Source organism: Anthonomus grandis, chromosome 12 (assembly GCF_022605725.1).
Source record: "Anthonomus grandis grandis chromosome 12, icAntGran1.3, whole genome shotgun sequence".
NCBI classification, from domain to species: Eukaryota; Metazoa; Arthropoda; class Insecta; order Coleoptera; family Curculionidae; genus Anthonomus; species Anthonomus grandis.
Window position 1 is genome coordinate 830,722 of NC_065557.1, and position 13,653 is coordinate 844,374.

Sequence of the window (13,653 nt, forward strand, 5' to 3'; positions counted from 1 at the left end):
TCTTTTATTTTGACGCTTGATTTTTTTAATCGGTCGATTCGTTTTCGAGAGAATTAGAAAAATCTTAATTTGTTCAGATAGAAAACAAATCATGAAAATATCAGTTTTTATTTCAATAAATGTTCAAAATGTTTCCCGTTAGGGTTTGCGAAATCTACAATTCGTTTATAATTTAAAACGGAAACTACCAACATAAACAGCAATATTGAAGATTAAACGTGGAAAAAACTAAATAACAACCTGAATACTGAGCTTTGCTCGAGAACATAGTCACTGGACAGTCTCCGAATGGAAAAAGGTTATTTTTAGTGATGTATCAAAGTTCAATTTGATTAATTCGGATGGCAAAAGATATGTTAGGCGTTCTGTGAACCAAAGATATCTGAAACCAAATATAAGGTGTCCACAGTCTAGCATGGTGTTTTTCGGGCTATGGGATGGGTTCACTACATTTGATAGAAGGCACGATGGATCGTTTTATGTATAAAGAGGATGTTATGGTGCCTTACTAAGGTCGTTAAGCAATGGTTGACCCAAGAAAAAATTAATGTTATCAAATGGCCGTCACAGTCACCGGACCTAAATCCGATCGAGAACATTTAGAATTACAGTGATCGTCACATCCGATGTAAAAATTTCAAAATTAAACAAGAAGAACATTTTGAAGCTTTGAAGGCATACTGGATATCCATTGACACGTCCTATATTGACAATTTAATTAGGTCAATGCCCAAAAGGTTGGTGGAAGTGAGAAGAAATAGAGGCTAAGCAACGCATTATTGAATAAAACCCTTTAAATTTTCTATACTTATTTTTATTTTAGTAAGCTTTGAATTTGCCAATTTTATTTTGGCCACTTGAAAATTGTTTAGTTTTTCAATTTTTTTTTAATAAAATTGGGTATTACGAATAAATAATTTAAATATAATTAAACATTACAAATAGGCTCCGTTGTTTTTTAATCAGGTACTGTCCCACCTAATTTATCATTTCCTAAACCGTGATATAAACAAATTTGAAAAACAAGTAGTTGTGAATCTACTTTTGGCCACCAGTGTAGATTATGAGTAATAAAAGTGTGAAGTGCAATGAGTGGATTATAATACTGAAAAAAGACCTATTCAAGAAAAGCGGGTAAAGGTTTGTTTTTGCTTACGGACGTCTAGCGAGGAATTCCGTGATGACTTTTTTCTTCTGGTTCTGGGGTACCACCTCTTTGGCATTAACCAGTTTGTAGGCGGAAAAATCTGGTTTAATCTAAAATTGGAAAAAAAAGTTGAGTTTATGGGTAGAGTAAAGGTTTTTTTTTTAAATTTTCATACGGAATTTTGCCTCTTTTTCTCGCTTTTGGGGCCGAATGGGAGGCGAAAAGGGACGCGGGGGGGCGGAGGGTCTTCTTGGTCCATGGTGGTGACTTTAATCAAACCTAGAAAAGATTTTATTTTAATATTAGCATTGACGTATGTAAAATATTGTAAATTTTTTTAGCATGAATAAAACAGTACCAGTATCTACCTATTTGGAAATGCATTTTTTTTTTAAATTAATGGTGGTAAGGGTAATGTTATTAAATAATTCAGTTTTTCAGGTTAGAAAAAATTTACAATAATTTGTTTATTTTTGATAATACACTATCCTTACCCCCCACCCACCCCACACAACTTACCAGTAAAAAATTGTTTTAAAAAATCATTCTTTTCCAAAATAAGACGCATGAATAACAGCTGGTTTTGTCGTTAATATTTAATTTAATAACACAGTTCATTTATTTAAATTTAATACTGAAACAGCGTTCTCAGGCTGAATATTATGGACGAAAAACAGTGATTTTTCAAAAGAATTTCTTACTGGACAAATGTTTGGGGTGGGTGGGGGGGTAAGGGTTGTGTGAATGAAAAACAATGTTTTTGCAGAGAATATATACTGTTTATTTAAGTTCGATGTAATTTTATATCTAAATGTTTAGTATAAAAACAGCGTTATTAGACTGGATAATATGGATGAAAAACAGTGATTTTTTTTAAGAATTTCATCAAACATTTGCGATGTAGTAATCGAATGTAAAGACTAGCTATGTAAATCCCTCGTCTTTCTGGAAATATTTAAACAAGTTTTCTACTCTAAACCCGGGGCTATTTTTTCCGATAAAAAATGTTGATTAGTTTGTCAAAAAATTGAGTTAAATCACTAAAAGTTTGATGTGATTATTGGAATCATAGGGTCTATCACTTGGTTTTATTCCGGAGAACCTGGAAATTTTGTTTTTGTTTGACGGTTTTGGACAAAATTTCCATAAAATTTAATTCTGAATCCAAAAGAATTTGTTTTATGAAAAATGTTGAGTAGTTTTTGAAAAAATCAAAATTTAATTATTATTTTAAAAGTAAGGACCTCCGGGTTGGTAAAACTCTAAAGAACCAAGAAACTTTGATTGGATGCTTTTGAATCATATGCAACATTCTCAGAGAATTTAATTGTGAATCCAGATCAATTTATTTCATTAAAAAGTGTTGAGTAGTTTTTAAGAAAATTATGTTTAAAGGGCAAAAAGTCTGTTTAAGGAACCTTAGCGTCTACTACATAGGTTAACACTGGAAAACCTGGATATTTTTGTAACTTAAAACAAAATTTACAGAAAATTTCATACCGAAAATTTACTTTCTGTCCCATAAATCGGCTTGAATGTTCATTACTGATGATATTATGCATACAAAATTCGAGGAAGATCGAGACTGTTTCTGGAACGTGACTAACCAATAAATTCATTCGAAATGCCTGGAAGGCATAACCCTTAAAAGCTTGGAAAACATGAAAAATTATATTGATGTTGATGAATCTAAAACTTTAAATGCTTGGAACAGAAAAATATTAATCGGTTGAATATCGAGGATGTATAATTATATTCTTACGTTTTCTAGGCATTTTAATTAATGCATAGAAAACAGTCGTTTGGTTTTTTTCTTCATTCATCTTTCACTTAACCTGGATTCTTAATATACGTAGAGTCAGGAAAGTATACCGGAAAGTATTATTCTAATTTCTTGAAAAACAAAATACGTACTTCTGGGAAAAAAATAAATATTTTTCCAGAAAAACAACAATAATCATTGGAATTTCCTGGCAATTGAAATTGACAAAAAAAACCTTTTCAAAAATCAGGACACACTGGCACAAATGAATACATTAAAGAAAAAACTGGGAAAAAGAGAATCATAATAAAACTGTTACCGGTTTCGCGTTTTCTAGAAATGAAATAATTTTTAATATTTTCCAGGTTTCCGGATATGTTTCTCACCTTTTTTTTTCGGGCATTTGACGTCAATTTCCTTTTGTCACCCGGGAATTAAAAATAATCGTTTTCCAGGCAATCGAATTAATTTTTATCATTTTCCAGGTTATTGAAGTCTTGAAAATCGGGCGATAAAAACGTATAGAAAAAAGTCGGGAATCCTCAGTGATGTCCGTATATTCTCTCTCTCTCGCTCTTTCTGTCTGGTGACCGTGTATATTTCGTGAATTAATTAATTACACGCAGACACGCGCGTTATCTTAACAAAAAAAAAAGTGGGCCAAGAACCAATTTTTTTTTTAATAATAATTTTTTTTTTGTTAAACAAAATGTCGATGAACCGCGATTGCGTCAACCCGACACGTGATTACGATCAATTGACGACGGTAATTCACCGCAGCAGCACTCTCACTTGACGCAACATTTACTCAATAATAAAGGGGCAAAGGGAGGGAGGGAGGGGACAACAGACACACGTAAAAGCAATTAATGAGAAAATCAAATAAGAATTAAGTGAAACTAGTTTGGTCCGAGGAAGATAAATCCAACCAGGGTCCAGTTCGAACCGGCCAAAACCAGCCCCGGGGAGTATTAAGATTTTAATTGTTAAAGAATTAAAACGCAAATTGAGCGGGTTTTTTGGGAGGTAGGACGTGGGGGGGAAACATTATTTCGAAGTTGGTTGCATAACAGGTTCACGCGAAGTACGACAACCAAAAAGAAAACAAAAAGATTCACGGTCAAGGTTAACCCTCTAAAGTCCTTGACAAACTTTTGCGTCTTATATACCCAAATATAAGACGTGAAAGAATTTTTTTTTATTACGTCGGTATGTATTTGTGTATCTCCTCTCTCTTACTTTCTGTCTATTTTTATTGGGTTCCCTCAGGAAGACGTGTAGAGGAGAAAAAAGAGGGCAACAGCGTTTTTTTACTTTTAGATACATTCATCCATAAAAAGGATTTTTTTAATTGTCTAGGCATTCAAAAGGCAAACATTTTTGTTTTTCCAGATTTTTGGGTTTTGTATCAAAAACATGGACTAAATAAAACCTGACAAATGTTTTGTGGATATTAAAAAAAAAAAATATATCAAAAAAGCAGGACGCCCTGAAATAGAATAAAAAATTAGAAATACTTGGAAAAAAAAAATCTAAAAAACGAGAAAATTATTCTGATTTTTTGGAAACAATAAACTTTAAATGAATATTTCCATAAAAACTGCTCTAATTATCTGCGAAAAATTTTCCAAAAAACTGGAACGTTTTATAATTTTCCTGCAATTAATGAAAAAAAATCCCACATCAATCAATCATAATCTTTAATTACAAACAAAAGAAATATAAGTGGATTGGTAATAGTAAAGTAGACTAAGAATTAATAATTAATTAATACTCAATTTTATCAAAAACCTCATAAAACGTTTAAATATAACAAATTTCTCTGGATTTGGTATGAAATTCCCTGTAAATTTTATTTCAATTACAAAAGCGTCTAACCAAAAATTTCCAGGCTATCCATTGTTAAACTATTTAGTGGACTCTAAGGTTCCTTAAACAAGCTCTTTGCCCTTTAAACGTAATTTTCTTAAAAACTACTCAACATTTTTTAATGAAATGAATTGATCTGGATTCACAATTAAATTCTCTGAAAATGTTGTTTAGAATTTAAAAGCGTCCAACCAAAAGTTTCCAGGTTATCCAGTGTTAAACCAACCCGGAGGTCCTTTAAACAAACTTTTAGTCATTTAAACTCGATTTTCTCAAAAACTACTTAACATTTTTTGATGAAAGAAATTTTTCTGGATTTAGAATTAAATTTTCTGGAAATTTTGTTAAGGATCCAAAAGCATCCAACTAAAAATTTCCGGGTTTTCCAGAATTTAATCAAGTGACAGACCTTAAGATTCTTTAATCAAACTTTCAGTCATTTAAACCAAATTTCCTCAAAAACTAATCACCGTTTTTTATTGAAAAAAATTGACCTGGATTAAAAATTAAATTTTCTGGAAATCTTGTTTAGAGTCCAAATCCGTCCAACCAAAAGTTGCTAGGTTATCCAGTGTTAAACCAACCCAAATATCCTTTAAGCAAACTTTTAGTCATTTTAACTCGATTTTCGCATAAACTACTTGTCATTTTTTGATGAAACAAATTCTTCTGGATTTCGAATTAAATTTTCTGGAAATCTTGTTAAAAGTCCAAAACCATCCAACCAACAATTTTCCAGCTTCTCCAGAAATAAACCAAGTGATCCTAAGATTTCTTTATCAAACTTTCAGTCATTTGAACTCAATTTTTTCGAAAACTAATCAAAAATTTTTATTGAAAAAAATAGCTCTGGGTTTAGAATTAAATTTTTTGGAAATCTTGTTTGAGTCCAAAATTGTCCATCCAAAAGTTTCTAAATTATCCAAAGTTAAACCAAGTAGTGGACCCTGAGGTCCCTGAAACGGACTTTTTCTCATTTAAACGCAATTTTCTCAAAAACTACTGAAAATATTTTGACAAAACAAATTGCCTCGGATTCTAAATTAAATTCTCTAAAAATTATGTTTTGGGTCCAAAAGCGTCCAACTACCTCTTGCCAAGTTACCCAGAGTTAAACCAAATAGTGGACGATTCTCCGGTTCCTTATACGAACTGTTTGTCATTTAAACGAAATTATCCCAAAAAATCTTAATGAAACCAATTGCCTCGAATTTAGAATTGAATTATCTGGAAATCTTGTCCATGGCCCCAAAGCGTCCAACCACAAGTTATCAAGTTATCCAGAGTTAAACCAAGTAAAGAAATCAGACGTCCCTTAAATTGACTTTTTATTACTTAAACTCAATTTCCTTAGAAAATACTCAAAATATGTTAATGTAATAAACTGCCTTGGATTCAGAATTAAATTCTCTAAAAATGTTGTTAAACGCTCAAAGGTGTACACCTGAAGGTTTCCAGGTTATCCAGAGTTAAACCATCTAGTGGACCCTGGGGTCTCTGAAACATACTTTTTCTCATTTAAACTCAATTTTTTCGAAAACTAATCAAAAATTTTTATTGAAAAAAATAGCTCTGGGTTTAGAATTAAATTTCTGGAAACCTTGTTTGAGTCCAAAATTGTCCATCCAAAAGTTTCTAAATTATCCAAAGTTAAACCAAGTAGTGGACCCTGAGGTCCCTGAAACGGACTGTTTCTCATTTAAACTCAATTTTCTCAAAAACTACTGAAAATATTTTAACAAAACAAATTGCCTCGGATTCTAAATTAAATTCTCTAAAAATTATGTTTTGGGTCCAAAAGCGTCCAACTGCCTCTTGTCGAGTTACCCAGAGTTAAACCAAATAGTGGACGATTCTCCGGTTCCTTATACGAACTGTTTGTCATTTAAACGAAATTATCTCAAAAAATCTTAACGCAACCAATTGCCTCGGATTTAGAATTAAATCATATGGAAATCTTGTTCATGGTCCAAAAGCGTCCAACCACAAGTTGTCAAGTTATCCACGGTTAAACCAAGTAAAGAAATCAGACCTCCCTTAAATCGACTTTTTATTACTTAAACTCAATTTTCTTAGAAAATACTCAAAATATGTTAATGTAATAAACTGCCTTGGATTCAGAATTACATTTTCTAAAAATGTTGTTAAACACTCAAAGGTGTACACCTAAAGGTTTCCAGGTTATCCAGAGTTGAACCATCTAGTGGACCCTGGGGTCTCTGAAACATACTTTTTCTCATTTAAACTCAATTTTTTCGAAAACTAATCAAAAATTTTTATTGAAAAAAATAGCTCTGGGTTTAGAATTAAATTTTCTGGAAATCTTCTAAATTATCCAAAGTTAAACCAAGTAGTGGACCCTGAGGTCCCTGAAACGGACTTTTTCTCATTTAAACTCAATTTTCTCAAAAACTACTGAAAATATTTTAACAAAACAAATTGCCTCGGATTCTAAATTAAATTGTCTAAAAATTATGTTTTGGGTCCAAAAGCGTCCAACTACCTCTTGCCAAGTTACCCAGAGTTAAACCAAATAGTGGACGATTCTCCGGTTCCTTATACGAACTGTTTGTTATTTAAACGAAATTATCCCAAAAAATCTTAATGAAACCAATTGCCTCGAATTTAGAATTGAATTATCTGGAAATCTTGTTCATAGCCCAAAAGCGTCCAACCACAAGTTGTCAAGTTATCCCGAGTTAAACCAAATAAAGAAATCAGACGTCCTTTAAATTGACTTTTTATCACTTAAACTCAATTTTCTCAGAAACTACTCAAAATATGTTAATGTAATAAACTGCCTTGGATTCAGAATTAAATTCTCTAAAAATGTTGTTAAACGCTCAAAGGTGTACACCTAAAGGTTTCCAGGTTATCCAGAGTTAAACCATCCAGTGGACCCTGGGGTCCCTTCTTCTTCTTCTCCTCAGTGTGCCTTATCCTCTCAGAACGTTAACGATCACATTTAGCCCATCTAACTTTATCAAGTGCACAATTCAATTGACGTCATATTCGTCCATGGTCGCAAGTTTCTCAATCATTCATTTTTCTGTTTTGTTTTTTCTTCAAAGTACTCTTCAGGTCCCTTAAACCGCCTTTTTGCCATTTAAACCCAATTTTGCCAAAAACCACTTGACATATTTCAACGAAACAAACTGCCTTGAATTCAGAACTGAATTCTCTAAAAATGATGTTTTAGATTCAAAAGCATCCGACCAATAGTTCTCCAGACTTAAACCGATAATGTACTTAGACTTTAGTCTTTGCTAATCTAAGTATGTACGACACGTTTCCCCTATATTCCATTTATCCCGATCCAGAACAAAACGGCATCGGTTTACATAAACCCGATAACAAATGGCGGTTTGTCAGTGGGGCACTAATACCATCCACACTCTCGTCTCGTCTCATTTCGGTCAACGAGAGGTCAAAAGTATGCGCTCTTTACCTTAATAAACAAACCGATATTGACGAGGGGCCTCACGTGGACCCGTCACAGGCCTCCGGCTACTGAGAAATTTCCTCACCGCCGCTGTCCCAAATATTCGCGTGTTAACGAACCCTAATCTGAATTTTCTGTTGATGTTAAATAATCGACCGCCGGTTGCATAATACGATTGTACATTTTCATTGACAGTCCGTCCGTCGGTGCCATGTGTCGGCCTTGATGATGATTTTGGTGCGTTGATCTCGCACCACGAATTAATTATTCGTCATCGCACCGAATTGAACTGATGCATTACAGGCAGAAAAGTGAGCTAACCCTTCATCTCACTAGGTACCATGAAATGAAGTTTTCTCATTGATAATCAGTTGTTAACGAACCCTAATAATAACTTGTGACTGGCATAATAAAGCGTAATAAAAAGGGTCGCAAGTAGACCGATGGGGGGGCCGACTATACTAAGAAAAACAAACGACCCTAACGACGTTCAAATAATTAATAGACAATCGCGTAATCACATGTAAAGTCCCAATTTTGTTTTCCTCAAGATTAAGAGCAATTTGCGGAGGAGAGCGGAGCAACTGGTGTTTTATTCGTCAATTAACGCGTTACAAGTTATTTTTAATTGCCTTAAGGGGGATGGACCCCTGGACCGGACTCAGGGTTAATAAAATCCTTAGTGAATGGAATTTTGAGCCTTATAAAAATCGTTCGATGGGGTGGCTATGTGGGAGGGTTTGTTGCTTCTCCGTATCCTCCTTAGACCGGGCCTGTCCGTCAATCAAGCTCCATTCGCACATATATAAACAAACCATCAGGGATGTTTCTTATCAGTCACTTCATTTCGGTGCTGACAAGTGGTTTAAGAAGAAGATTTTTCCAAGATGGTAAGTGCCACTTTTATTTTATCGAAATATGGGTTGCTGGTGATTGTACGACTGCCTCCTGCGTTTGTAAGCGATGATTTATTGAGCAGAATTGATTATTCTTTCAGGCAGTTGAAGAAATTTTAAAATTATCCTAGACATTTGAGCAGCTTCCGCCTTTGTCTTCTAATTTTCTCAAAAACTTCTTAAAATATCTTTTAACGATTTTTACTAGATTCAGAGTTTTGATAAGAAAAATTGAGTGAACTGAGTCTTCTCTTAAAAAAAATCAATAATCTTCAACAAGATTTTCATTTAAAATAAGTCTTTTTTTTTTAATATATGTCAAGCCTATAACTTTGATGGCCTTGGTTTCATTGGGCCTTATAGGCAGAAAACCCAAGGTTGACAAAATTATAGGCTTGCCCCATTTTTTAGAGAAAAAAATAAATTTTTTTTAAATTTTTATTTCGGTTTTGTGAAAAAACTTTATTATTAAAGAATTTGTGCAAAGTTCGAGATTTTTGAATTATGGTAATTTTTTGATTTTTTCCAAAATTTTTTTTTTATAGTTTCAAAAATTTTATTAAAGAAAATACGTAAAACACTGATAAAATTACAGTGTGCCCAATTATTATTGAGCAAAATATATTATTTTTTCAGGCAGTTAATCAGATTTCACCTCTTCTACTTCTGCACTGAGAGACTTTTAATTGACTTGAGTGATTTAAACTAGATTTTCTCAAAAACCACTCAGAATAAACAACTGAAGCAAATTGCACCACTGGATTCAAAATTAAATTCTCTGGAAATGTCGCATAGCTTCCAAAAGGGTCCACTTAAAGAATTCCAGGTTATCCAAGTCGTAGACCCTGAGGTCCCATAGACCGACTTTTTGCCATTAAAACTCAATTTTCTGAAAAGCTACTCAAAACATCTTAATGAAACAAAATTCTCTGGATTCAGAATTAAATTCTATAGAAATGTTGTTTAAGGCCCAAAAGTTTACACCTAAAAGTTTCCACGTTATCCAGAGTTGAACCAAATGGTCGTCCCTTAAAAAGGCTTTTTGTCTCCTCAACTCAATTTTTTCAAAAAGTACTCAAAATATTTTAATAAAACATACTGCCCTGAATTCAGAATTAAATTCTCTGGAACTTTTGTCAAGGTTCAAAAATGTGTACTCAAGGGTTCCCCGGTTATCCAGAGTTAAATCGAATAATAAGCCCTGATGTCGCTTAAACCGACTTTTTATCGTTAAAACTCAATTTTCTCAGCAACTACTTAACATTTTATGATGAACCAAACTGCCCTGAATTCAGAATTACATTTCCTGAAACGATTGTTAAACATCCAAGAATGTACACCCAAAAGTTTCCTAGTTATTTAAAGTTAAATCAAGTAGAAGTCCTGAGGTCTCTTAAACCGACTTTTTGATGTTAAAACTCAATTTTCTCAGCAACTACTCAATATTTTTAAATGAAACAAATTGCACTGGATTCAAAATTGAATTCTCTGAAAATGTTGTTGTTGAAGGTCCAAAAGTGTATATCTAAAGGTTTCCAGGTTATCCAGACTCAAACCGATTAGTGGTCACTGAAGTTCCTTAAATCGACTGTTTGTCATTTAAATTCAATTTTCTCAAAAACTACTTAAAATATCTTAGTGAAAGAAATTGTCCTGGATTCAGAATTAAATTTTATGGAAATTTTAGTTAAGATCCAAGAGTATACACCTAAAGGTTTCCAGGTTATCAAGAGTTAAACCAAGTACTAAGCCCTGAGAACCCTTAAATTGTTAAAACTCAATTTTCTCAAAAAGTACTCGATATTTTTTAATAAAACAAATGGCACTGGATTCAGAATTAAATTCCCTGAATATATCGTTTAAGGTCGAAAGGTGTATACACAAGAGTTCTCAGGTTATCCAGAGTTAAAGCAAATTGTGGATCTTGAAATCCTTTAAACCGACTTATTCTCATTTAAACTCAATTTTCTCAAAAACTATTGAAAATATTTTAACGAAACAAATTGCCCTGGATTCAAAATTTAATTCTCTGGAAATGTTGTTTCAGACCCAAAACCGGCCAACCAAAAGTTGCCAATTTATTCAGAGTTAAACCAAGTAGTGAGCCCCGAAGTCCTTTAAAACAACTTATTGTCATTTAAACCGATTTTTCTCAAAAACCACTCAAGATACCTCAATAAAACAAACTACGTCGAATTTAGAATTAAATTCTCTAAAAATATTCTTTTGGATCCAATAACCTACAACCGAAGCCTTTCCCACTTGTCCAGCTTAACCTAGCCGGGTAAAATAATCTGCAGCAAAATCCAAAAATTACCGAATTGATTTGACGTGGTCAGTTTGCACCAACGTGGTCCCGTTCTAACCCACGACGAACTTGTGAGAGACAGACACTGAATTAAATCGTCCGATAAAAATCAAAACAAAAAAATTTCTCTCTGGACCAGTTAGATCTCGAAATAGTCCGTAAAAAATCACGGATCCAACTGCATCAAACGGCATTTCCGCCTTTTTTTATTGTTGTAGTCGCGTCGTCTCGCCTTTTGCCAAAATCCCAATAAAACTATAAAGAGACGACGACCGATGAGTGTTTTAAAATGGTTTTGGCACCGTGCAATAGACCACCGGCGGTTTATCTTTCAATTTATTTGGTGGTTGCGTGTCCAGGTGTTTTGTTTAGTGCGATCCACGTTTGTTTTCCATGTGTACGATAACAATGGTAAGCAGAAAAAATTGATCGGTGTTCGCAGGCCAACTAGTCCATATATAGAGTCTTTTGGTGCAGACAATTACGTTCCTCAGGTGGCATTTAAATTCGATTTTCTTAAAAATTTTGAATGAACTACATTGCTCTGGATTCAGAATTTAATTTTCTGGAAATGTTCTTTTGGGTCCCAAAGTGTCCGACCAAAAGTTTCCCGGTTATCGAGTGTTAAACCAAGTAATGGACCTTGAAGAGCTTTTAAAGAGACTTTTTGCCATTTAAACTCAATTTTCTCAGAAACTACTTGAAATTTTTTAATGAAATAAATTGCTCGGGATTCAGAATTAAATTCTCCGGAAATGTTGTTTATGGTCCAAAAATGTCCAATCAAAAGTTTCCCGGTTATCCAGTGTTAACTGAAGTACTGGACCTTAAGGTGCCTTAAATCGACTTTTTGTAATTTAAACTCAATTTTGTCAAAAACTACTTGAAATTTTTTAATGAAATAAATTGCTCTGGATTTGGAATTTAATTTTCTGGAAATGTTCTTTTGGGTCCCAAAAGTTCCAAGCAAAAGTTTCCCGGTTATCGAGTGTTAAACCAAGTAATGGACCTTGAGGTTCTTTTAAAGGGACTTTTTTCCATTTAAACTCAATTTTCTCAAAAACTACTGAAATTCTTTTTAATGAAATAAATTGCTCTGAATTCGGAATTTAATTTTCTGGAAATGTTCTTTTGAGTCCCAAAGTGTCGAAGCAAAAGTTTTCCGGTTATCGAGTGTTAAACCAAGTAATGGACCTTGAGGTTCTTTTAAAGAGACTTTTTGCCATTTAAACTCAATTTTCTCAGAAACTATTTAAAATTTTTTAATGAAATAAATTGCCCTGGATTCGGAATTTAATTTTCTGGAAATGTTCTTTTGGGTCCCAAAGGTTCCAAGCAAAAGTTTCCCGGTTATCCAGTGTTAAACCAAGTAATGGACCTTGAGATTCTTTTAAAGGGACTTTTTGCCATTTAAACTCAATTTTCTCAAAAACTACTTAAAATTTTTTAATGAAATAAATTGCTCTGGATTGGGAATTTAATTTTCTGGAAATGTTCTTTTGAGTCCCAAAATGTCCAAACAAAAGTTTCCTGATTATCGAGTGTTAAACCAAGTAATGGACCTTGAAGTCCTTTTAAAGAAACTTTTTGCCATTTAAACTCAATTTTCTCAGAAACTATTTAAAATTTTTTAATGAAATAAATTGCTCTGGATTCAGAATTTAATTTTCTGGAAATGTTCTTTTGGGTCCCAAAGGTTCCAAGCAAAAGTTTCCCGGTTATCGAGTGTTAAACCAAGTAATGGCCCTTGAGGTTCTTTTAAAGGGACTTTTTGCCATTTAAACTCAATTTTCTCAGAAACTACTTGAAATTTTTTAACGAAATAAAATGCTCTGGATTCAGAATTAAATTCTCCGGAAATATTGTTTATGGTCCAAAAATGTCCAATCAAAAGTTTCCCGGTTATCCAGTGTTAATTGAAGTACTGGACCTTAAGGTGCCTTAAATCGACTTTTTGTAATTTAAACTCAATTTTGTCAAAAACTACTTGAAATTTTTTAATGAAATAAATTGCTCTGGATTCGGAATTTAATTTTCTGGAAATGTTCTTTTGGGTCCCAAAGGTTCCAAGCAAAAGTTTCCCGGTTATCGAGTGTTGAATCAAGTAATGGACTTTGAAGTGCTTTTAAAGGGACTTTTTGCCATTTAAACTCAATTTTCTCAAAAACTACTTGAAATTTTTTAATGAAATAAATTGCTCTGGATTTGGAATTTAATTTTCTGGAAATG

At 33.1% G+C, this 13,653-nt stretch overlaps 2 protein-coding genes across 4 annotated transcripts in view; one reads left to right on the top strand and one right to left on the bottom strand.

Moving 5' to 3' along the window:
* Positions 1-13,653, bottom strand: part of LOC126742676 (uncharacterized) — an 85,479-nt gene that overhangs the window by 21,625 nt on the left and 50,201 nt on the right. The window contains exons 2-3 of one of the 2 annotated variants that reach the window (XM_050449423.1): positions 1,323-1,426; positions 1,157-1,257 (exon numbers count right to left, since the gene is read on the bottom strand). The exons of the other annotated variant lie outside the window; for it this stretch is intronic. Of the exons in view, the coding sequence (XP_050305380.1) occupies positions 1,157-1,257; positions 1,323-1,406 (185 nt within the window). The 5' untranslated portion in view covers positions 1,407-1,426. The remainder of the gene's footprint in view (positions 1-1,156; positions 1,258-1,322; positions 1,427-13,653) is intronic. 2 annotated transcript variants of the gene reach the window in all.
* The window catches only part of LOC126742688 (neural/ectodermal development factor IMP-L2), a 53,222-nt gene continuing 48,629 nt past the window's right edge, over positions 9,061-13,653 (top strand). The window contains exon 1 of one of the 2 annotated variants that reach the window (XM_050449455.1): positions 9,061-9,110. In XM_050449455.1, coding sequence (XP_050305412.1) covers positions 9,108-9,110 — 3 coding nt within the window. In that variant the 5' untranslated portion in view covers positions 9,061-9,107. Of the gene's footprint in view, positions 9,111-11,746; positions 11,836-13,653 lie in introns of those variants that run through there. The other variant, XM_050449453.1, reaches the window with a different exon arrangement.